The sequence below is a fragment of the Corythoichthys intestinalis genome, chromosome 6, assembly GCF_030265065.1.
Source record: "Corythoichthys intestinalis isolate RoL2023-P3 chromosome 6, ASM3026506v1, whole genome shotgun sequence".
Taxonomy (NCBI): Eukaryota; Metazoa; Chordata; class Actinopteri; order Syngnathiformes; family Syngnathidae; genus Corythoichthys; species Corythoichthys intestinalis.
Genome location: NC_080400.1, coordinates 49,812,731 through 49,838,652, shown reverse-complemented (window position 1 = coordinate 49,838,652; position 25,922 = coordinate 49,812,731). Strand labels below are relative to the sequence as shown.

Here is a 25,922-nt window from a genome sequence, read left to right as displayed (position 1 = left end):
GTCCGTGTTGCCTGGCAGCAGCCCCGAAACCTGAAGGCTCTGGAGAAGATCTGCATGGAGGAGTGGGCCAAAATCCCTGCTGCAGTGTGTGCAAACCTTGTCAAGGACTACAGGAAACGTTTGGTATCTGTAATAGCAAACAAAGGTTTCTGTACCAAATATTAAGTTCGATTTTTGTGATGTATCAAATACTTATTTCATGCAATTAAATCCACATTTATTATTTAAAAATCATACAATGTGATTTTCTGTTTTTTTGTATTAGATTCCGTCCCTCACAGTTGAAGAGAACTTATGATACAAATTACAGACCTCTACATGCTTTGCAAGTGGAAAAACCAGCAAAATCGGCAGTGTATCAAATACTTGTTCTCTCCACTGTATATGTGTGTATATATTATTTAACAATTTTGTTGCTGAAACTTTCCAGATATTTGGATAAAACCATTATTTTTACCAAATGTAAAGGATGATGTGAATTGAGGTTTTGCGGTTTGATTATTTTCGATTTCAGTGTGCTTAACCAATTGATGTATCATTACACCCCTATCGACAAGTTTTTGAGGTACTCCGCATTTCTGCTAGCAACTTCGGTTTTAGAATTCCTCCATCCAAAACAACAATGGAGCTGGAGTAACAATACTCATCAAAATCCCTTAAAAAAATAATTTGGAAATACAACATCCATCTGCCATCATAACGACAGCGGAGGACAACATGTTCATGAAGGCAGATGTGGAACCAAGCTCGTGCCACCACAAAGACCGGGTGTTTTTGTAGCCATGTTGCCGCTGTGTTATGAAAGGTTATCCCTGCATTTTCATGTGTCCGGTGCTCAAAAAATACTAAAGCTAACATCTTGCGCATGAAACGACTTGTTGATCTTGATATTGTTATTAAAATTATGATTGTAATTATGAGGATCATTAATATTATTTACTACTACTGCTGCTGTACTGCAGAGGGCCGCTAGCCTGTTGCTAATCAGCAGTCCGTGTAGATGGCACAATTATGTCAACGCATAAACGTACGTGTTTTAAGTTTTGTGTTCCTTTGTTTACAGGTGGATAAACTCTGTTTGGCAAGGAAAGATAAGTTGATGCGCACCACAACACTAACTGCACATTGATGGCCATATATTGAGACTACGCCATTCTACCTGGGGGTGTCCAGGAGGCTGGGGCTGGAGGTGGTGGCTCGCCTTGCGGCAGACCGTCAGCTGGATCCCGAGATCCGAGATCTTTTCAACTACACAACTTTAAGATACGCTATTGGAGCTGGAATTAACGAGGACATCGGGAGAAAGCGCACATGCACCAATCGTTTTACATTAAAACAAGAAATGGAATCATGTTGTCCAAATGTTTTATTGCGATCAATATCCGCAATAAAAAAGAATGACATACTATTTTTGTTGGTATGTTCATACCTTGTAGTATTTCCTTGTAACAACAAAAAATCTGTGTCAGCCCTTCTGCCTTTAGCAAATGTAATATAATTTGTAATTTCACCTCATTTTGGTCACTCAAGTGGCCGGCGTATCGATCTACACCTCACGTCAACACAGGCTGATAGGTTGTTACAATTTTGTCCAAGAATGATAAACGAAGTGATAAAAACAATCATACAGTCTCATCTATGTCGTGCTGGACCCATTTCTGGAGATTTCGTGGGTTCCTCTGCTTTGATTTTGACTTTTAACTTTGTTAACACACTGCTTACTTTACCCACAATTCATGTTCTTTCTAAATCGAAGTTCGGAGCAGACATTTTCCAAGAGGGCGCCGCCCATATTTCGCTCAGGAAACTTGTCTATACGTCATCAACAACAAAACGAACAACAGAAAAGAATGAACAATGGAGGAAAAAGGTGCGAAAAATAATTATTTTTGCTTCTTGATACTGCACAAGAAGTTTCGGGCTAAAAAAAAAAATATATATATATATATATATATATATTGGCTCCGGTAGCAGAAACTCCACAAAAATTGCCACATAAGTGTAATGGCCAAGATGTCTTGAAGGGACCATAGATACTTCCATAAACACTGTGAAACGTGATGAAGAGTCACAGTGAGCATGTGTTTGACGCCATGGAAGCGTTCCCTTAATGTTGTGACTCACATAGAAGTGTTTATTCAATATGAAAGGCTACAAGAAAATTTCAAAATTAAAGTAAAACCCCAGTTGGGCAGCACGGTCTGCGATAGGAACGCAGTCTAAGTCATGCATAATACAATAGATGGAGCTGTAATGAATGTTTGCTTATTTTTTGTATAATTTATTTATTTGAAAAAAAAAAAAAAAAAAAGAGAGACATTTTCACAAATCACATTGTTTGATTTTTAAAGATTTTTTTTCCCCCAAATTAGACAGGAAAATAAGTATTTGGTCACCGACAAACAAGCAAGATTTCTGGCTGTCAAAGAGGTCTAACTTCTTCTAACGAGGTCCAACGAGGCTCCACTCGTTACTTGTATTAATGGCACCTGTTTTAACTCACTATCGGTATAAAAGACACCTGTCCACAATCTCCAAACTCCACTATGGCCAAGACCAAAGAGCTGTCGAAGGACACCAGAGACAAAATTGTAGACCTGCACCAGGCTGGGAAGACTGAATCTGCAATAGGTAAAACGCTTGGTGTAAAGAAATCAGCTGTGGAAGCAATTATTAGAAAATGGAAGACATACAAGACCACTGATAATCTCCCTCGATCTAGGGCTCCATGCAAGATCTCACCCCGTGGCGTCAAAATGGTAAGAACGGTGAGCAAAAATCCCAGAACCACACGGGGGGACCTAGTGAAAGACCTACAGAGAGCTGGGACCACAGTAACAAAGGCTACTATCAGTAACACAATGCGCCGCCAGGGACTCAAATCCTGCATTGCCAGATGTGTCCCCCTGCTGAAGCCAGTACACGTCCAGGCCCATCTGCGGTTCGCTAGAGAGCATCTGGATGATCCAGACGAGGACTGGGAGAATGTGTTATGCTCAGATGAAACCACAATTGAACTTTTTTTGGTAGAAACACAGGTTCTCGTGTTTAGAGGGGAAAGAATAAAGAATGGCATCCGAAGAACACCATACCCACTGTGAAGCATGGAGGTGGAAACATCATGCTTTGGTGCTATTTTTCTGCAAAGGGACCAGGACGACTGATCTATGTAAAGGAAAGAATGAATGGGGCCATGTATCGAGAGATTTTGAGTGAAACTCTCCTTCCATCAGCAAGGGCATTGAAGATGAGACGTGGATGGTCTTTCAGCATGACAATGATCCCAAACTCACAACCAGGCCAACAAAGGAGTGGCTTCGTAAGAAGCATTTCAAGGTCCTGGAGTGGACCTAGCCAGTCTCCAGATCTCAACCCCATAGAAAATCTGTGGAGGGAGTTGATAGTCCGTGTTGCCCAACGACAGCCCCAAAACATCACTGCTCTAGAGGAGATCTGCATGGAGGAATGGGCCAAAATCCCAGCAACAGTGTGTGAAAAGCTTGTGAAGAGTTACAGAAAACGTTTGGCGTCCGTTATTGCCAACAAACGGTACATAACAAAGTATTGAGATGAACTTTTGGTATTGACCAAATACTTATTTTCCACCATGATTTGCAAATAAATTATTTAAAAATCAAACAATGTGATTTTCTGTTTTTTTTTCTCTCTCTCCATATTCTGTCTCTCATGGTTGAGGTTTACCCATGTTGACAATTACAGGCCTCTCTAATATTTTCAAGTTGGAGAACTTGCACAATTAGTGGTTGACTAAATACTTATTTGCCCCACTGTACATACATATATATATATATTTATATATACAGTGCCTTGCAAAAGTATTCGGCCCCCTTGAACCTTGCAACCTTTCGCCACATTTCAGGCTTCAAACATAAAGATATAAAATTTTAATTTTTTGTCAAGAATCAACAACAAGTGGGACACAATCGTGAAGTGGAACAAAATTTATTGGATAATTTAAACTTTTTTAACAAATAAAAAACTGAAAAGTGGGGCGTGCAATATTATCCGGCCCCCTTGCGTTAATACTTTGTAGCGCCACCTTTTGCTCCAATTACAGCTGCAAGTCGCTTGGGGTATGTTTCTATCAGTTTTGCACATCGAGAGACTGACATTCTTGCCCATTCTTCCTTGCAAAACAGCTCGAGCTCAGTGAGGTTGGATGGAGAGTGTTTGTGAACAGCAGTCTTCAGCTCTTTCCACAGATTCTCGATTGGATTCAGGTCTGGACTTTGACTTGGCCATTCTAACACCTGGATACGTTTATTTTTGAACCATTCCATTGTAGATTTGGCTTTGTGTTTTGGATCATTGTCCTGTTGGAAGATCAATCTCCGTCCCAGTCTCAGGTCTTGTGCAGATACCAACAGGTTTTCTTCCAGAATGTTCCTGTATTTGGCTGCATCCATCTTCCCGTCAATTTTAACCATCTCCCCTGTCCTTGCTGAAGAAAAGCAGGCCCAAACCATGATGCTCCCACCACCATGTTTGACAGTGGGGATGGTGTGTTCAGGGTGATGAGCTGTGTTGCTTTTACGCCAAACATATCGTTTTGCATTGTGGCCAAAAAGTTCAATTTTGGTTTCATCTGACCAGAGCACCTTCTTCCACATGTTTGGTGTGTCTCCCAGGTGGCTTGTGGCAAACTTTAAACGGGACTTTTTATGGATATCTTTGAGAAATGGCTTTCTTCTTGCCACTCTTCCATAAAGGCCAGATTTGTGCAGTGTACGACTGATTGTTGTCCTATGGACAGACTCTCCCACCTCAGCTGTAGATCTCTGCAGTTCATCCAGAGTGATCATGGGCCTCATGGCTGCATCTCTGATCAGTTTTCTCCTTGTTTGAGAAGAAGGTTTGGAAGGACGGCCGGGTCTTGGTAGATTTGCAGTAGAGCTGTCCCGACTAGTCGACATAGTCGACGTCATCGATGACGTAAATCCGTCGACGAGCACAACATCCCGTCGACGGTTAATGAAGGGTTAAAAAAATATATGCGCGGAAAGTTCAGAATGTCGGATGCTCTGTATGCAAGCGGGGAAAGCGGCACAAAGCCAAAAAAGCGCACCAGTGTCCAAAACATTGACTTATTTCAAAGAAATAAAGGAGGGTACACTCTTGTGTCCTGTCTCTTCACTGCCAAGCTTGGCTGCACGTCGGCCGTGAATAAACACCTCAAGCGCCGTCACCGTTTGTAAAAAAAATTTTTTTGCATTTTTTGTACACCAGAGGGTGCTGTCGCTTTACTAAATAATAATGTTTCATTGACAATGGGCCTATAAGTGCTATTAGTATTGCTAACTGAAAGGTTTATTTCATGTTATTGTTTATTTTATGGTATAGAAAATTATATAACGTTAAAAGGTCATAAATATACAGTATATACAGCGATTGCACTCAAGCAAGAGATTGTCAATGATAAGGTAATAAATTAAGGTAAAGGCAATTCCTATAGGCAGTTCATTGATATATAAATAAGGTTTAAAAGGAAAAAGGTGAAAAGTTTTCGTTAATTTCTAATTGTGTTGTTTTATTTGTGTGCACCGTAGCTCTTACAGTGTGATTACATCAAGGATGGAATAAAAGTTGTAAACCATCAGTTTAAGAGACCATCTTTTCAATCGGGATGCTACACTAGTTAATTCTATCAGCATTTGAAGTCATTGTTTATTTGTGATTTATTATTGTTATTTACGTGTTTATTTGTACTTTAGTAAATAATTTAGGTGATCCAATATGTTTTTTGTGAATTGATAAGCGTCAACAAAAATTTCATTGCTAAATTAGTAAACAAAAACAAAAACAAAAAATTTTTTTTTAATTATTAGATTAGTCGACTAATCGTAAAAATAGTCGGCTGACTAATCGGGAGAAAATTAGTCGTTTGGGACAGCCCTAATTTGCAGTGGTCTGATGCTCCTTCCATTTCAACATGATGGCTTGCACAGTGCTCCTTGAGATGTTTAAAGCTTGGGAAATCTTTTTGTATCCAAATCCGGCTTTAAACTTCTCCACAACAGTATCTCGGACCTGCCTGGTGTGTTCCTTGGTTTTCATAATGCTCTCTGCACTTTAAACAGAACCCTGAGACTATCACAGAGCAGGTGCGTTTATACGGAGACTTGATTACACACATTTGGATTCTATTTATCATCATCGGTCATTTAGGACAACATTGGATCATTCAGAGATCCTCACTGAACTTCTGGAGTGAGTTTGCTGCACTGAAAGTAAAGGGGCCGAATAATATTTCACGCCCCACTTTTCAGTTTTTTATTTGTTAAAAAAGTTTAAATTATCCAATAAATGTTGTTCCACTTCACGATTGTGTCCCACTTGTTGTTGATTCTTGACAAAAAAATTAAATTTCATATCTTTATGTTTGAAGCCTGAAATGTGGCGAAAGGTTGCAAGATTCAAGGGGGCCGAATACTTTTGCAAGGCACTGTATATAGATTTATCTTTTTTTTTTTTTTTTTTTTTTAAAATAAAATAGAATTTTACATAATGCATGCTTACTTACCAATTAATAAATAAGGCATTGAATAACATTTGCTTTGTTTTTGGGGGAGCCCAAAACAGAATAGCATTTACATTCATTTCAGTGGAGGACAATTTGGAATATGAGTGATTTAAGTTCGACATGTTGTCAGAGAAAAAAATGCACTCTCATCTAAAAGGCACCACTGGGTGCTTCTTATGAAGCTAACCTAAATTATGGCTTTGAAGATTTTAGGAATAGTCATGAAAACCAGAAATAGTTCATTTTTAGTTGAAGGATTGCTATTGGTTATGTCTATTATGTGGCCCAGTCCACAATTTGTTACCAAAGTAGTACTTTTTATGTTTTTAACTGATTTTTGAGTCGTAAATTTATTACTCTAATGCGTCCATGAAAAGCTTTGACCTTTCACCTCAATACAGCATCATAAATATTAAATCGATTGAATTTAAAAAAAAAATATATAAATTTGTTTAAAATTAGCAAGTTATGATTAACTATACTGGTTTCTTACTTTGTATTAAAAAAAAAAAAAAAAAGAAAAATATAGTGTCCAATCGTGCAGCTTTCATTACTGTTGCAATGACTTCATCGCCCTGTTATAATCACAGTGTTTTGCTTTGTTTTTAATTAATTTATTCTGACCTATAAATAATGCACCATAAAGAATGCAGGACAAAAGATGGCTATTAGGTAAGATCGTTTCACTTTTTTTTTTTTAATTGTTAATTGTTTACTTTATGTTCATTACATATGCCTACTTCCCCAGCATAATTTATCATTACCAAAATGTGTAATATTACATGTTTTTAGACATTAATTAAACATTTTACTGTAAATAAAAATATTAGGGAGCTCAAACTGTTGATGAAAAAGATAGTCACATTCTGCTATTTTGAGAGCTTTTGTAAATGTCCATTACTGTAATGCATAGCTTACACAATAATCACACCGATGAATTTTAATTATGCAAAAACAAATTCAACATACTTCTAAGATATCTCAGTGACTGCTTTAATATACTATTACAGTACCACTTGGAGACAACCTGACTGACTTTAAAAGGCACAAAAAGTCGGATTGATGTGTGAAATTGAAAATATTAGGGCGCTCATTTAACTTATAGTAAGGCTGATACAACTGATCAATTAAAATTGATTAATTAATTAGTTGCCAATGAATTTGATAATAAATTTTTGCCGGCAGTTATAAGCAGTCCCGTTTGGGCCTTTATTTGTGTGCAATGTGAGGCTGTCCACACACGTCAGTGATAAGAGCAAGAGAGAGTTCACTGTTCGTCTGCTACACTCAGGTTAGGTTGCTGAACCAATAACTTTACGAAGTGTCGAGAGTTAAATTGTCTTTTGTGTTGTTAGATTCAGTGTTCTTCTGTCAGAGTTCAAATTAATTGGACATCCATCCTTGTCAATGGCAGGTAATGAATTGAACACTAGGGGAGGAAATCTAGAGTTATGTGGACAATAACCAGTGTTATGTTTTTATTCATTGAAATAGTATGAATTTAACATTTTATTAAATTTTGTATTGTAATACACACACACATGCGCGTTTGTATATTAAATTGTGGTCTACATTACCCAAAAACGTGATGTCCACATACTGTTTGTGGATGCCAAATCTTAATGGAGTTTTGTTTTTGTTTAACTTTTACGCTGACCAAAATTAGTCACTTGCCCTATGTCTAAACCTTTACCATTGTCAAGATTTCAGACAGATTACACTATATACCTACCTTTTTCATTCAAAATGTCAAATTTGTTTGTTTTTCCCCAAGATAATATTTCAGATTGACAAGTGATCATTTCGAAAACAATCTTGTTTAATTTTTTTGTAGATCTATTTTCAAATTGTATCAAACCTTTCCATTTTCATTCTCATAAGTATTCCTGTACGTTGTATACAGCTATCTGTCAACAACGTGTAGTTGTATGTGTGTCAACTTCTAAATCATTTGTTTGACCGATTCTTGACTCGCCGACTGTTAATATCGTATATTTTCAACGTGAATCCTGTAGTTTTCGTCAAACGTAAGCGCTAACACTAGCTACTTAATGCCACGGTAACTTAGGTGGTTTTCCTAATTTGCCTCCAAGTGTGATTTTGCCCATCAAAGCACCTGAAGTCAGGACAAGAGGCCAAATAAGCAAGCGGAGTTCGGTTTCCAATTGTACTATTTGAACAGCTGCCGACATTTCAATGGGAACGCGCTTCATGAATGAAATCACCAGCAGCTAGTAGCCGCAGCTAGCACGCCACGTTAACTTAACGATAACCAGCAGCCGGCAGGAGCCGATGAACAGGCTATCTCTGCCCCCGACTTGAGGTAGCCCGCCGCCGTCGCCGCGCCCCTCTCTGGCTTTCCCTCTCGCAACGCTATTGCTAGCTTTTCCCCGCGCGTTCACTCACTCGTTTCGCGGCAGAAAATGAATCAAGAACGAAGACAAACTTACAAATTTTCCCCCGCAGGCTCTGTAGAATCCGTATCCTTGCGTCGTCCTCTTCCGCCATCGTGAGAGCTGACTGTTGTCGCTGCTCCGGTGTATTCAGCGCGGCTGTATCATATCCGTTTATGAATGCAGGCAAGCAGGCAGAGAGTGGGAGAGAACCAGCCGCACTGCCCCGTTACGTCCGGCTCCGTAACACAGAATTCACAGTGCTGCCTTTTAAAAGAGAACTTTCCTTTAATTGAAGCCTGCATGTTATTTAAACCTCTTCATGCGGTGCATGCAGCGGTGATTGGCCGTCGTTATTTGGAGACAAAATGCAACCCTTCATTTGATATACAAACATAATACTTGTAGTACTGTACTCGTCAACTTTTTTTAAAATACTACTGTTATTACAAGAAAGCCTGTCAAGCCTTTGGTCATGTTGTTGTTGTGTACAGTATCATTTTGATCTATTCTTCCGTTATCCATGCACGGATCACAATCAAATTCAATAGGTATATTCTAGGGATGTTTAGGCATTGATCTTTGGAGCCCGATTTTTGTAAATTCATTTTTTGTATCAGGGCTGATTAATTAATTGGACTTATATTTGCCTGTAGGTTAGGAGTTAGCCAGTAGAGGGCACGCACGCTCTTTGTCAAAGCCTTCAATCTGGAGTTGCACAATTGTGCTGATTTAACAGGCTGAAGTCCTGTCAAATTGTGACTCAAGTGGTAGTTCTTCTTCTTGTGGACACAAACTTTGAAGTCCTACTCTTCCGTCATTAGCGAACCAATCGTCTTAAAACTTGGTGGCTATGTAGCATGGCCCAGTATGTATCGATCCTCGGAGCCTGATATATATATATATATATATATATATATTTATATATATTTTCAGACCAATTAATTCATTGTGGATTTATTGTTGTAGGTTCCATGTTTGCCAATAGTGGGCATGCACGCTCTTCATGACATCCTAGTTTAAAGACTTGACACATCTAGGTCCTGTGAGTATGGAAATTTTGCAGTTATTAACTGGATTTACAGGGCATATTCTGTATTCTCCACTCGCTGCCAGCAAAAATTCTGTTTTATCATGTTGCCATCATATAAAAAATGATTATGGCTCATAACTGAAGCTAAGGAAGCTGAAGGAAGAGTCACAATTACACAAAAAGCATCACTTAAATGATGACTGACAACAAATGTAACTATCACAAGGGAATCATTTCTCTTCATGAAATTTAAGATACATATACAAACACATCTGCAGCATAACCTTTATTCAAGAAGACCACACATTTATTTTTAAGGCGGTAAATGATGGCTAAAACTGAACATCATAAATTGTGTCCGGTTATCAGCATTTTATTTTTAAAACCCTCTTGAAACAATGGGATTTCAAACAACCTATTATGTCATGAAACCCATTATGGGTTATTATCGTAAAATGTTCAAATGTAAAGTTGTATGCATGGTAGGTTATATTAACATTGAGAAGGATACGTTGGAAGTTCATAAAACCATAGAGTTTACATAATTTCATTCTAGTCTTTAATTGCTGTCGATTTAACCATAGTGTAATGAGCAGTCTGGACAGAAGTATATGTGCAGAACCGGTATTGCATTTTACACTTTGATTCTGCTTCATCGCAAACAACTTAATTTCTGGTTCCATTGTTACTTGTCTTTCCTCCCTTTTCAAAGATAACATAAAGGTAATCATTATGTCATATATGCCAACATTAACATGATGTCATTTTTGATGGTAGACTGCCAACATTTTGTGTAAATTCCAAAAATGGTTCCACCATGCTTCACTGCAAATTATCTTTAAAAGTAAAACTTACACTCAAAAACATTCGTCAAATGCTACCTTGCTTGTTGGAAGAGTTATGCATACATTTAATATTTGTGCTTTCTTTTTTTGTGAACATGATTAGTCATCAGATTGTATAACGTCTGTGTAGCTGCCATTAAGGCAGCATAAAGAAATAAATAATAGATTCTTTAATCTGGGCGTGTAATGTATAGCATTCAATTTCTTTGATATGGGTGGGAATTAAAGTTCACTGCCGCTAGTTGACATGGGTCACTTTTAAGCGTTACATTGGGTTATTATTAGATGATGAACACTACAAGAGCGCAGACAACTTGTCGGTACCTCTGATTAAGATCAACAAGGAAACATCTAAGTGCATAGTGCATCGTAGAATTGAAGCTGAACTAATTTCTTCTGGAGTAAAAGCGGCCAATGAGGTAATTTAGTTTGTGTTATTTGTCAGTTTGCGCTGTTTCTGTGTGACTATAATTTGACTTCATGTATTTATTTATCTGATTTGACTTCATGTATATTTTTATCTGTACTGTTCAGTTCTCACGGCATTCTGACGGAAAATAAGACAATCAAGTTCTGTGATTAAAGCCCGAAAAAGAAAAACAACTTGGTTCTTGATTTCGACTCGAGAGGGAATTACATCTAGTCATTCTTCCTTGTCTTGCGCTTTGATGCCCTACTGTATTAGTCTATGGTAACTTGCTTGCCTGCCACCTTTGCCGTCCTCTGTCCCTTCCCGTCCCCTCGACAAAAGGGGCCTATGGACAAGTTTCTGAGGTACTTTTGCTTTACTTCCGCATTTCTGTTCGCAACTTCTGTTTTACATTTTCTCCATCCAAAACAACAGTGGAGCTGTAGTTGCATTACTCATCAAAATCCCTCAAAAAGACAATTTGGAAATGCTGCATCCATCTGCCATCATCACGACATGGGAGGACAACATGACGAAATGGCTAGAGTGGCCACAGCCAAAATTGTTTTGTATTTTATTGATTTAATGGCAGTGGATGGAAACATAATTCGGGACCTCAGAATCTCCAAAACAACCAGTTGAATGTGTCTTGTCTTAATACAAGAATATGGGAATTTTGTGTTCATGAAAGCAGATGTGAAACCAAGACAGTGCCACCACAAAGCAATAACACAGGTACAAGTATGTTAAATTTGACTACAGTTCTGTGTGTTTGTTGTGTCAGCAGAGAGCTTTGCATTAGCGTCAACGCTTATCTACTTCAAGTCATACAAGCGCTTTTTACCCTAAATGCATAAATTCAATTGTTACACAATTTTTGTTCGTTTGTTTACAGGTGGAAAACGCTGTTAGGCAAGGGAAGACAACTTCATGTGCCTCACAAGTTCACAACAACACTTACGTTGATTGACATATCAAGACTGTGCATTCCACCTTGATGATGGAAGGCTCGATTAATGCTCCACCTTCGTTAATATTTTTCCAATAATTTTATAAATTGTGATTTTTTGACTTGTTTTGCACATGAACCAATTGTTTTAAATAAAACAAGAAATGGAATAATGCATGTTGTCCAAAACCTTTATTGCGATCAATATCTGAAATTTTGTTTTTGTTTGTTTATTCGTTTATTTCAGGCCATTATTCCTTGTCAAGACAACAAATATATACAGCTCATATAATAAAGTAACAAAAAAGAGCACCAAAGCTGAGTAACATTACAACATCAACTACATGCCTGAAAAGGAGTGGGAAGAAGAAAACTTATTTAATCCCACCCCTATTCTTATCTAATTAAGAACAAAAAAATCTTGCTACTTCCTTCCAAAAATGTAGGCCACCAAAAAATCAGTCCGAACAGTTTTCCACATATACAGTTTTGTACCAAATTTTGTCCCTTGTGATGAAGTTACCACAGGCAACACCCAAACCAAAAACAATTTCATACCAACATGGTAAATGAAAGTAAAATAAAAATGACATAGAATTTTGTCCACGGATGATCACCGAAGTGATAAGAACAAAATGCAATGTTTCATGTGAATCCTTTAGGTTAAAACCACATCCTTAACTTATTGTTTGGTGCTGGTTTCGATTTAACGGGTATGGCGAGGTAGATCTACACTGGCGCTTATAAGCTGGACGCAGTTCAAAACATTCCACTTCCAAGCACATAAAGTACAGTGGGGAGAACAAGTATTGGATACACTGCCAATGGGTTTTCCCATTGTCAGTGTATCCAATACTTGTTCTCCCCACTGTATATAGGCGCTTCCAGGACTTCACACAACCAAGCACAGCACAGAAAATTCCAGTTTAATCTACGTTGTGCTGTATCCATTTTTGGAGATTCCGTGGGTTCCTCTGCTTTGATTTGGCAGTTTAAAACTTTGTCTACTTCAACTGCAATTTATGCTGTTCTGTCTAAACCGGAAGTACGTAGCAGAAAATGTCAGAGATGGCACCGCCCATGTTTCGCTCAGGAAACTTGTCAATAGTTGTTTTGGGACTCTCAAATAAAGAGAATTTAATTTATCTCCAGCAGGTATTTTCTTGCTAGATGTGAGGTGTAATCAAACCTAGCATTTACTAAAGAACACTGGCCTTGATTTTAGGGGTTTGGGGGGGGGGGGGGGGGGGGTAATCATTTACATATTTCACTAGCTTCAAGACTGCATGGGAATAATCCGAACCTGAAAGAGGGATTTTAAAAGATTCACGGCCTTCTTGAGTGCTCCAAGTTAGTGTGGACCAAATCTCTTCCAAACTAATTCACTGTATTGCAATCGAGCAACAGTCTATTGTTATGATGAGACGCTAGGTCTAAGTAGTAGCCATGTTTCATTAGCTGTGATCCAGACGTCACAGAAATCAATGCCCCCCCCCCCCCCCTTTTTTTCATCTGCCAACAATTTCAGTGGGCTTATGCCCCAGTCTCATTGAAAAAAATATTGTACTTAAAAAAAATAAAAAGGAAATTTACCATACAAGTTTAGATGTACAGTACTGTAAATGTGAAATAGATGTGACATGTAAATATTTTGCCTCAAGGTACATTGAGAGATCATTTCTGGAATCCAGCAAACATAAAACAGGATGTGACTGTTTGATACATTAATAATATTTTATTTAAATAATTTTACAATGTTTATATACTGTGTATACAAAACACAACAAATTAGGGACATAATGGTGCTGTTTATTCAAAACTATAAGGATTACATCAATGTATAACAGATGTTCTGTCATAGATTTATGAAAAAGTCAACCCCATCGTGTTCAGTTATAATGGCATGAAAGTCCAAGAATTTTTTACAAAACTTTTGTTTTCCCCACATAATTTTAAAACATTGCCCTTGATTTTAAAATGCTTTCCCCCAAAAAGCAAACGTTGCAAAAACACAATTTCAACCTACTTTCGGGAAACTGTTCTTTTTGGATCTTCCACCCTGCGCACAGAATGTTTTTCACATGATGCATAGACAATAAAATGAAGTCCGTGTCAGAAGGTCTTCAAAACCTACAGTAGGCTATACTGTATAAATTAGTCACTCATGAAGTCACTCACTATGACTATAGAGTAAAATTTCAGCAGACAGACCTTTATATTCAGTGTTTTTTAAAAACATTTTGTTCAGCTCTGCTGCAAAGACATTGCAATTTTAGCACATTTACTACTCACAACAGCGACGAGAATTTAATTCTCTCTCGCCTGTTGTAGGTCCTTAATCTTAAAGTGTTTTAGAAAAATGTTTTGTTTTTACTCATCCTTTTCTCTGGCCTGTGTCCAGAAATCTGGTTGTCTTTAAACCCCAGGGCAGTCTTTCTTGGCAATTTGCAAGACTTGTCGTTATCATTTACACTCTCTACTTCCAAACTGTCCTTGTCTTTATTGGCATCTCTTCGTTGAACTTGCTGATTTAAAGCTTGACCTAAAGAATGTTTTTTCATTTTTTGTTTCATTTTTGAAGGTGAAGTCAAAGTGCACAGTGGCTCAGGCTGGGGGAATGAAGAACTTAAGTGCGCGTATGTAATGTCCTGATTCGGAGTCCAAGTGATTAACTCAGAGGTTTCCTCAGTTTTAACCTTCTTCATAGGGAAATGTGCTCCATCCTCACATTGCATGTCGGAACTTTCTTGATAGTCATCGTCCTCCGTTTTGATGCAGTCTTTTTTGTTTTTCTCACTCACGTTATCCAGGAATTCCAAACATGGCTTATTCGTGTAACTCTCCCCAGGTGTCTCTAGGTGTTTTTTCTCATGGCTTCGCTTGGTGGCAAGGTAGAGAAACCGCTGAGGACAGAAGGAACAGCGAAACTTTTTCTCTGGTTTGGGGCTCCAATTTGAATTATCAAAGCAGGAGCCATTTTCCATACAACTGTTGCAAACGTAATCATTGCCACTAGGTGTCTCCCCTGGAGGACCCTGTTTCCCACAAGTGCGACAGAAATATGGATGAGAACCTATAATGTGTGCTCTTAAACCTGTCTCAGTGATGAAAGAGCTGTCACAAATGTCACAGTTGTAGATTGTCCTTGGTTGAAGACTGCGTTTCAAATCTTCCCCACCTGAGGTACCGTCTCCTGTCTGCCAACTGTCCAGTCGAGCCTCACTGTCAACAGTGTCAGTTCTTGCTGAAACCTTGTGTTCTTGATACAAAGTTTTTCTGTGCTTAAATTTGAGCTTTTTTTTCTTTTTGGCTTTGTAAGAATAGTAGGGACGCCAAAGTTCGTCAGCCACGTCACAATCATTGGGATCCTCGTATGGCTCAGATATTAAACCTGAAATGTCTGTCCTGAAGCGTAGCTTGGGGCTCTCCAACTTGTCATCTGGATGAAGTTGACTTTGGCTCTCTAAATCCCCCATTTTTCTTATCTTTTTTTTCCTCCTTGGAAAGAGCTTCGACCCTTTGATTCTCCGGCTAACAATGGCTTCATCACCTATTTTTACAGTTATCTGGCATAGCGGCCTTGCATCACCATCTGCAGATGGACCTGGGCATACAGGTTTGGCGATGTAGGTCTGAGTTGTTGCCCCCGCTGTTTTATCAAGACTCAATTCCTCAGGATTTGACTGAAGCATTTCTTGAGTCATTTTTTCAAGTCTTTTTGCTGATGCAGACAACTCACTGAGCTTTTCAACATTGTTTAGTGAGTTTAGGAATGACACATTTTGATGGATGTGATGCGAATTGGTTAGGTTAAAAGGGTTACCTTTATTACTGATAGGGGAAGACTCAGGGTCAGACTGCAAAGGTACTGTAGAGTCAAAGTTAATGAAAGGTGAACTATGCGTGTCATCTTTTCCTGATGTTCTCTGTTGATAATTCTGGAGTAAACTTTGGTCAATATCTGTATCACAGGGCTTGTCAAAGCTGATGCGGGGCATGATAGGAGCAACCATATTAGTTGTTGCCATGAAAGTCAAAGGCAATGAACCACCATCTGCACGGCCATTGACACCATTTCCTTCAAACTGAGGAAGGAGAGAATTGTTTTCAAGTGACACTTTATAGTCCGTTTCATCAGCCTCCGAATATGTCTGACTGTATGTTTTATATCGTCTTTTCCTGAATTTCATTGGCAGAAGCCTGTAAAGCTTGATTGGATAAACACTGGCTTTCAGACCACCATTGGCAGATTTTCGCTTAATGGCTAGTGAGGGATCAATCCCATGGAAAGACTTTTGATGGTTTTTCAAGATGTAATACGTCATGAATGTTTCCAGACAGAAAATGCACTGATAGCGGCGTTCACCTGTATGCCAGATTTCATGCTTGGTACGGTACTCTGCCAATGCAAACACTTTATTACAGTAATGACATGGATAAGCCCTATGCCAGGAATGTACATTCTCATGCCTTTTCAGACTAGAAAGTGTTATATAGACCCGTTTACAAACACTGCAGGGGTATCTTCTCTGATTGCCACTTGACCTTTTTTTATTTTCATCTTTCATGGGCACAAATTGATCTTCAAGGATAGGGGCAGTCACAGGGTGGTGAAAAGGAGAAAATTGTGTTTTGATGTTCTCCTCACTCAACGTGCTACTTGAATCGAGGTCATCCTCTTTGACATCTATGTCACTGGAATCTTGTTCAGTCTTTTCCCTCACAGCTTTGGGACAGATTTGCTCATGATTGCGAAGACGTTTCAGATGTATAAATTTTTTCTCACAAAACTTGCAAAACAAAGGACTATCGGAATACCTTTTATGTACCTTTGAGTGAATGGCAAGGAGAGATTTAGTTCTAAATATCTCTGGACAGCGTTTACATCCATAGATTGACATGCTGTCCTCTGGTTGAGGGGGGGGAGTCGAAGGACTTGGTGTCATCTGGATACTGCTCTTGGGCAATGGAATGACTGCATCTCTAGGCTGGTCTTGTTCATGCTCTGGAAAGGGAGGAGGTGATGAAGCTGCTCCCTCAGCTAATATGGTTTTACTTATTTGTGTGTGTGTTTCACTATGTGTTGGAAATGTACTTGACAAAGCACCCCTAAGCCTGTGGCGCTTTTTGAGGGGGCCCGAGTTCCGGTTAGCAGTTTGAGTTGGCTGTAATGGTGCTGACTTAGACAACTTCTTGCTGTCCCACTGACTAGTGTGACCTTTTTCATTAGGTGCGTGGTTTACCGCATACGAGTGGTCTAAGAAGGGTAGTGTGGTTTCATTTATTCCATCAAGGCAGGAGGATGTTGGGGACCTTTCTGGGAGTTTGACCTCATCTGGTGACTGCCTACCATCTTCCAGTGGGGTGAATGGATTGTTTCCAGCACACACCTCATTGATGGAGAAGGCATTGGTGATTCGTGGTCCTCTAGTGCCATCAATCTCCTCAGGTCTAGTAGCCTCATGCTTGCTTTTTTTAAGCACATTAGCTGTGGTCCAGTCATGCGATTTAATAGAGTCCAGTTGATTTTTATTCCTGTCCTGTTTCCCTTTCCCTGCAAGCTTCTCTAAAAATGGAATGCCAAGTCTTTTCCCTGCCGCTATTAGCTCCTTGTTGTCCTCAAAACAAGACAATGTAACCTTTGAGGAGTAGATGAAGTTGAGGACACAGGCGAAAACTTCAGACTTAAGGTCCATTAGCTCCAGCACACGGCTCGAACTCCATGTGTCATTTGTCAGAGCATTCTTGAAATAACCACTGCAAGCTGCCAGGATGTTCTTGTGGGCACGGAACTTGACATCCTCCACCACAATGGTGACATCACAGAAAAGGCCTTGTAAGCGCTGCTCATTGAGCTTGCTGAGCACGGTGTGAGGGTGGTAACTATCCATCAGGTTCTAATTAAAGAGAAAAATCGCAGCCATCTAAAAAAAAAAAAAAAAAAAGAAAGCATATCTTAATTTGCAAATAAATAAACTTAAAAATACACAGCAACAACTAAACTAAACTTGAGAAAATGTAGTTCATGTAACAACAGTAGATGGCAGTAATTTCCTGACCGATAAGCTGTTGTGCCAGGAGGTGAACATTCCTATTTAAAACAATAACCAATGTAATGGCCTTGAAATTACATTAAATCAATTTTATTAATTTGTTCCTAAGTAAATGATGCATGCCACTGTATTTGTGGAGATTGATGTATTTAATATCCATAAAAAATGACAAGGTCTCCAGAAAAAACGAAAACTTAAAACAACTCATGATGATTGTGCTCTTGAACTAGTTTTTGCTTTTATGATGTTTACAGGATATTGCCATACAGAATGTGGATAGACAAATGGAGTCACAGTTTATTCACCTTAACTTTAAAGAGGATTCTTCACAGCATGAAATTGTCAGTCTGCCTTAACCATATCAGCAACACTGATCAGATTCACTATTAACCACTCCAGCATTTCTCACTTCGAGTGATATCTCTTAGGCAAACATCATTACCATCATCATCACATTAACGTTTGTGTGTTTTTATTTTATGTCCTTGATATATTATTCAATATATAATAATATCAGACCTTTTTTTTTAAAAAAAAAAAATTAATATTCCAGTCGTGCAAGAAATATGATATGGCCACCATTTTATTTAACGCTAGTACTAACAACCAACCTCCCAGTCCACTTAATCTGACTGGCCTGTTGTTATGGCAACCTACTGCACAAAATGTATTGGGATGAAGCTAGAATCCTAGTAACACTACCGTCTATTGTCAATTTTTCCCAAAATATTTTGTGTTGATATCTGCCCTAACTCACAGCCTAGTAAGCGATGTAATCTTTGCCTTTACTTGAAGCTTCTTTGTAGCTCTTACTTCATCTGCAGGAGCTATTCCACCCAAAGGAATTCCATATCACAGTACAGTATTAATTTGACATTTTAAAGAGGGCGTTCTTTGCACTGTTGAAAAATAAAATACTGATATGGTACATATCTTTGATACTACTGGTTGAGCAGAAATGTTACCACACATCATCAGTGTTACAATTTAGCAACACCCAACCTCATACGTATACTGTAAATGCACATGTGATACATAGAAATACAGCATTACAAAAGAAAAAACACTATCCCTAACTATAGAATGCCTATATAGTTTTCTCCAGCAAAACAGACAAGAACATTAATTAAGCAAATTACCCACACATCTAATGTGTGCGTCAACAAAAAAATATAAATTGAGATTAACCTTACAAAACATACCTTAGCAAGTCAGAAAATGATGTAAAGCAACGCAGTATCACTTTTCCATACATGAAAAAAACAAAAGTCTTATATTTACGGTTGGTGAATAGCAGTGTGGTCAAAAGCAGAGTATTTTCAAACATATTCCTTTCTGTATGACGACGGCTCCAGCTTCCTTGTCCTTCACCTCTTTCTGTGCAGCCCAAGTCCAAAATTGGAGCTGCCCTGCTTTTTCTTTATAGACTGTCACTCTTCTGTCCTTCCACAGCGTGTAGCTATACTGGAGGATAGGCTCGCCTCCGTGCTAGCTAGGCAACTGACACGTTCTTTGCAGGAAACTGCAACTTTTATCAAGCAGGACAGAAGACTGTCAAGAATGAAGCAATGCTAGGGGCGACATTACACTAGTTCTGCACCAGATACAAGAGCCAGATCAAATACATAGCTGGTAGAATGAGTCCTGTACTATACATAAATGCCTCATTTATCACCCACACAACAATTCAAGTTATCCAGCTTCATCCCAACGTTCAGCAAAACTAATGCACTAGATCATTTCATGCACAGTCTCACCCTGTGCAGCATTATGTTTCACACAAGCCCTTCTTCGCCTGTGCGTACACAGAGGCAGCCGTTAGTAATGCAGAACCCGTTAGAAGATGGCGGCAACAGTAGTCCTGCAAGCAAATAGCGGAAGACTCTTTCGTTTTCATTCGCTATTTCAGTGAGCAAAGCAAATGAATGCTTAGGGTAAAACAGTTCTGATACTGGCGCGATGTATGCAGACATAGCGGCTGTTGATTGATGCACAAGAAGCAGATGCGTCAGCACTGCAGACGAAGGGGGGGAGGGGCTGAAGCTGAACCCACCATGGCACTCTGAGCCTCTGAGGAAGAAAACAGGGCTTTTACTTCCGCAGCTCAGTGTGGGAGGGTGCGTCACATGACACTGTATTTTCGTCTCTTCAAGATGGCTACGATTAAACTCAACCTACCTATCTACTGTTCAAAAAAGAAAGCTGCACGTGTCGAACATCAAGACCGATCACCTAAACTCACCGCATGCTGCAGTTCAGAAAATATTGATGTATCATAAATATATAGTTATAAGCAGTGGTCTCCAACCCGGTCCTCAAAGGCCCGCCGTGGGTTGTGGTTTTTGTTCCTGCCGATCCAGCACAGATGGTTGAACAAATGAGGTTTCTGCTAAAACAAGCAGCACTTTACTGCAATCAACTGATTGCACTTGTAAAACACACATTTTATGGGGAGAGACTGATTTTTTTGACACATCCTGATGCGTCAATGCAGGAAATATCTCAACATTTCCCATTGATTTTTGTTGAACAGGATGTGTTTTTCATGACTAGTTGGTGACATTCAAGCTAATGTGCCTCACAGATACAATGTGGCTGGTTGTTGCAACACGTCAAAAGAAATAATCAGCCACCACAAATTCCGTGAGGATAAGAAATTGACTCATTGACCGCACACATTTTAATGATTTTAAATCACGTGCACATCTTTAGTCATTTATTTACTTTGTTACAATAAATGCACTGACAGGCTTATCAGTGAAATATTTCTGACCATCTTGGATGGGAGGTCCCTTTAAAAAAAGACCCCTTTTATCAAATGTTTAATAAATTGAAAACTTTTTTTTTTTCTTGATCTTTAATAGTTGAGTAAAACCCTGAATTAAAAACCAATATTTCTAGGAAGGTGGCATTTCATGAATGGGACTAATTAGGGTACTATTTTAGCCAATCAAAAGCGAGTATCCCAGATTACCCACCCTTTCTCGTGATGTCATTAATACCCATTATCACATACAACGGTGCTCGAGACCATCGGTGTGTATGTCTAACTGAAGTAACAATATGGCTTTGTTTGTAAGCAAATTTTTTTTTTTTTAATCCGCACCAAATTACATGAAGTTGCAGATAAAGTATATTTACTAGAGACAAGTGGTAGAATTTGCAGACAAGCCTTTTTTTCTGGTGAATCAATACAGACATATGTTTAACTATCTTTCAACTGTAGTATTTCACCTAGGAGCACTATTAAGTCAGAGGTGCAACTTGCACCCCTCGGTATTTTTCCGAAATCAACAATAATGTAAAGTTTTACAAAACTTTAACATTTTCGCAGAAAATACACATAAGAATGCTAATGGGCTGACTGTGGCATAGTGAAGGCTCAACCACTGTCACGTGATGGTATTTCCCGTCATGGAAAAAAATCCTCTTGCTTGGTGCCCATTGCTGGGACAGCCAGGTGACGTAAAAACAACATGGCCAAACAGGGAAATGTCTTCGTTCTGCTGCCACCATAGTAGCGAGGTCTGAATGGTCAAAATGGGAGTTTTTGCAATCATTGACCTCGTTGTATGCAATACAATAGTTCCCTGCTATACTTCCACTGATATTGTGAGCTGAACACTGCTTGAGACTGGCTACTCCCCACCTTTTTGCTTTTTCAACATCACTCAAAGCTGCACAATCAGAAATAAAAGATGATCTAAATCAATTAAGGCGACGGACGAGTATTTGTTGTTTCAAGCGATTATGTGGCACTGCTGTTTTCAAAGGATTCTAGGACTCAAGCAAACCATGTGGTAAACCTTCTCAGGAATGGTTGGTCAACCAAAATCAGACAAAAGAGAAAAGATGAATCATCCTGTAAATAAATGAACCCATCATAACGTCCAAAGAACTATAGGCTTCAAGGTCAGTCTTAATGACTCATTTATGAGAAAGAAACTGGGGGGGAAAATAGCATTGATGGGAAAGTTTCAAGTCACTGATGGGGTAGTGGAGCATGTGACTGACTTCGGCGCAGGCGCCGTGATATCAATTCTCACTCAGTAGCGAGTGACTGCTGGTGCAAATAATTTGTCTCTGTATCATCGACGACAGACTGGCGACCAGTTTAGGGTGTAGTCAGTCTTTTGCCTGAGGTCAACTGGGATAAGTTCCAGCACCCCGCAACCCTGACAAGGATAAGCGCTGTTGAAAATGGATGGAAAACGAGAAAGCTTCCAGACGAAAATTACTGCTGACAAAAAAAGGAATACAAAAGCTTGTCTGTGATTGGCTGCCAAGCAGTTCAAGGTGAACCCCACCAACTGCTTCTAGTAATTCCAACATTTGCAAATACACTTTTGATTATCCTTTCGGTGAAATATTTTGCGGACCCTTAAGATAAAAGGTGATCTTCTTGGATGGTGTGAGACCTCTTACATTTGACATAAAATGTAAAATATTTGATTAAATATACAAAAACATCTTGATAAACGAACACGACCATGAAGATGTCACAGTCAAGAGCAGCTGTGATATATCAGGACCTGGACGATTAATGTATGGAAATTCGGCAGGTGAACGTGTAGCTATCAGCAACGCTGACAGCTATGTCATGTGACTCCTGTAACGAGTCACATGACATTTTGGAGCGAAAATGACAAGCAGTACACAATTTGGACATTTAGGGATGTATGTAGTTCCCGTGTGGTGTACTCACTTTTGTTGCCAGGGGTTTAGATATTAATAGCTATATTTTGTGTTATTTTGAGGGGAAAATAAATTAACTCTATTATATAAGCTGCACACAGACTACTTTTAATTGTGTCAAAGTGTCATTTTGTCAGTGTTGTCCCATGAAAAGATAGAGTATACCTAAATATCTGCAGAAATGTGAGGGGTGTACTCACTTTTGTGATACACTGTATGTTCCATTCAGGGTGTACCCTGCCTACTGGTCATAGCAGCTGGGATAGGCCTCAGCACCCCTGCATCCCTCATGAGGATAAGAGACATTGAAGATGAGTAATGTGACCTTTAGCAGGCAGTTCATGTTAAAAATTCTCCTACTTTTTGACTGCACTGCAAGCTAAATAGTTTAAATGCCCTGTGAAGTGAATTCAGAAATGTTTCGAAATATTTTCAAAAATATTACTAATGTGCAAAGAATGAGAACCAAGTTGTGCATGCACCATTTAGTTTTCGTGGTATTTTTGGGCCATATCTTAAACAGCACTGCATGACTGATCCGTGCAGGAAACGATGACTGACTGATGAGGTGACTCAATGTGTGCAAAGTAAGAAAAGTTTACAAATTACTTGAATTTTTGGGGGAAACTCTTCAGAATCAAGATTATGTTGTATTCAGCCCATTTTGTCAAGACTGACTTCCTAACCAGTACATAGCTTCAATGTGCAAAATAGCTGGTTCTCTGACAGCTGTCAGACAAGCAGCAGCCAAAACATATAAATAATGAATATTAATGACTGCATTTGTTGTTGTTTACAACAATATGTAATACTGTGCGTAACTGTGGATTAAACAGCAAGGTTTTCTGTCATTGACGACCAAGTGTGGGCGGGAGATGGAAAGTGTTAGTCAAGTGTCATGTGATTGAACTTGAACTCTAAAGAATTATCTCCTCTCCATTATTTTGTCTCCATCTGTGGGCTTGGAATTCAAAATGGGGAAAAAAACTCAGAAGGGCAACTTCAGTGTCTCGTTTCTAAAATTAAGTAATTCTAACACTAAAGACCTGTATACATCTGATACTAAAAGTCTACTCCATCTGTGGCAGGTAGGAGCACATGTTTAAAAAAACATTTAAGGCTGGGCCTCACCTTCATTGACAAACTATTCATGCTCTTCATGCATAATCCTGTGGTTTTCCATGTCAAGACAACAAGTATGCGTCATCAGTTGCTTACCCAATGGTTCTTGAATGTGCAGCCTTGGAAATCCTTGTGGCGTTTGAGACCACTAGGGTTTTGTTCTTACTTTGTTTACCATTTCCTCTCTTCAGTGATGCAGAATAGCCATCCGTGGGATATGCTGCTAGGAAGAATCCATGATTCTCACATTCTCTGGTATAGTTAGTAGCCTTGTGAGAGGAGCAGCCACTCCTGCGTCATTTTCGTTGCATCACTGACCCACAAAGACGATCTTGAAACTGGGGATGAGGGGAAAAAAAACAAGCGACACTTCTCGATAACATTCCAGCAAGCAAATACATGAGGCTCTACCCCATATTTAGGCCTTGTTACTTCTGCAGTATTCAGTGAGTGAACTGGCAAACATAATTGTTATGTAATATATATATATATATATAATTTTTTTTTTTTTTTTTGGTCAACAGCGGGGCAGCTGAGAAGGCAGTGTCCGGTGTTTCGAGTCTAATAATAGGCCCAATACCTTCCAGTAAAACTCTGTGTGGTCATGTCAGATCTGATCATTCCAGCCTAGCTAGCTAGCAGAACTTGACACTGAACGTGCTTGGCCTCTGCAGACATCATGTACACTCTAAAATGACATACTCCTAAATCTTAGATCAATACGTTTACATGACACATCTCACAAGCAAATTGCTGATCTGCTGATTGTTAGCTATTTCAATTGACAAGCATTTTTTAAACCATCTGTTAAACTGGTTTAATAAAGTACATCGTAGAAATAAAAAATATTCATCATCAGCCTACCTCTGTTTTACGATACCGTTGCTTGCTTTTGTTCGTTTCAGGTGATGTATATTTCTCTCCCAATGATGTTTCTAAAATATGTTGTTGTCTTTGGGCCTGAACAGGACAGGGGAACAAAATGACAGCACTTGTTTTGCACACGATACCTACATAATCCCCCGCCTCCTCTCGCCATTTGACGGTACATTTCTTTGCCGGATCGCGTCCTCTACTGGCTGTCTGGGAGAACATGCTTGAAGCCGCAGTACCAATTGTATCCACCAGAGATCGCCAGCCCTGTTTACTGACAAAAGTGAACAGGAAGCATGCGCGAAAATTGACCATTGACCTTGTTGAGTTTTACTTATGGTTCAAATATGTGACACTTTGCATTTCGGCATTTGCAAGTGATGACATAATACCGCATGATAATTTTTATTTTGTCCAAAATTAAACAAATTCCTGTTCAAATATCTCACTTTTATAATTACCTCAGTACTACTAATAAATCACAAAAACTCTTAAAACTAAAAAACTTAAAACTCTCTTACTGTTGGGCGCAGGTCTTGACAAAATATGACATATAAAAACGATAAGTTAAATGTAGTCACTGAATAAACACGTCATTGTGTCTGGACATCGTTTGAATGGTGTATGAGATGTGCTTGCAGTTGTGTTCAAAACGCTACATTTATGTCTTACGAAATGATTGGGTCCAATTCTTTTTTTTTTCTTTTTTTTTTTTTTTTTAATTTCATTTTTTTATTAACAAACAACAACAAACATTACAACATAAGTGGCATGGTACAATGTTAAACAACTTTAAAAGTAACAGACAAGCCTACAGAATAATCATGAATACAATATCAGAAATTACAATCACATATAACTGAAAAATTAAAAGAGAAATAGAGGAAAGAAAAAAAAGATATATAAATTAAATAATAGTGAAAGAAAAAATTCTAGGGTCTACTAGCCAAGTCAAATTCCTGAACAATTTCACACAGTTTTAAAGCATTTTTCTATTGGGTCCAATTCT

At 38.8% G+C, this 25,922-nt stretch overlaps 3 protein-coding genes across 5 annotated transcripts in view; 1 reads left to right on the top strand and 2 right to left on the bottom strand.

Moving 5' to 3' along the window:
* rasa2 (RAS p21 protein activator 2) overlaps nt 1–9,450 on the bottom strand; it is a 72,401-nt gene extending 62,951 nt beyond the window's left edge. Inside the window, exon 1 of one of the 2 annotated variants that reach the window (XM_057839452.1) lies at nt 8,992–9,450. In XM_057839452.1, the coding sequence (XP_057695435.1) occupies nt 8,992–9,049 (58 nt within the window). In that variant the 5' untranslated portion in view covers nt 9,050–9,450. The remainder of the gene's footprint in view (nt 1–8,991) is intronic. The other variant, XM_057839451.1, reaches the window with a different exon arrangement.
* The window catches only part of trip12 (thyroid hormone receptor interactor 12), an 84,852-nt gene continuing 67,774 nt past the window's right edge, over nt 8,845–25,922 (top strand). The window contains exon 1 of one of the 2 annotated variants that reach the window (XM_057839450.1): nt 8,845–8,864. The gene's annotated coding sequence lies outside the window, so the exon portion shown is untranslated. Of the gene's footprint in view, nt 8,865–11,073; nt 11,232–25,922 lie in introns of those variants that run through there. The other variant, XM_057839446.1, reaches the window with a different exon arrangement.
* Nucleotides 14,522–25,070, bottom strand: zbtb38 (zinc finger and BTB domain containing 38). The gene is made up of 5 exons (XM_057838169.1): nt 24,905–25,070; nt 24,137–24,378; nt 19,981–20,084; nt 17,414–18,094; nt 14,522–16,255 (listed from the first exon to the last, which is right to left on the bottom strand). Exons 4-5 carry the CDS (start codon nt 18,059–18,061, stop codon nt 14,522–14,524), a joined length of 2,382 nt encoding a protein of 793 aa, XP_057694152.1. The 5' UTR covers nt 18,062–18,094; nt 19,981–20,084; nt 24,137–24,378; nt 24,905–25,070.

Coding starts and splice junctions, on each gene's coding strand:
- zbtb38 (XM_057838169.1), bottom strand. CDS start 18,061: ATGGATAGTTACCACCCTCACACCGTGCTCAGCAAGCTCAATGAGCAG. Junction 16,256..17,413: donor TCTTAGACCACTCGTATGCG/GTAAACCACGCA, acceptor CTCCTTCCTCAG/TTTGAAGGAAATGGTGTCAA.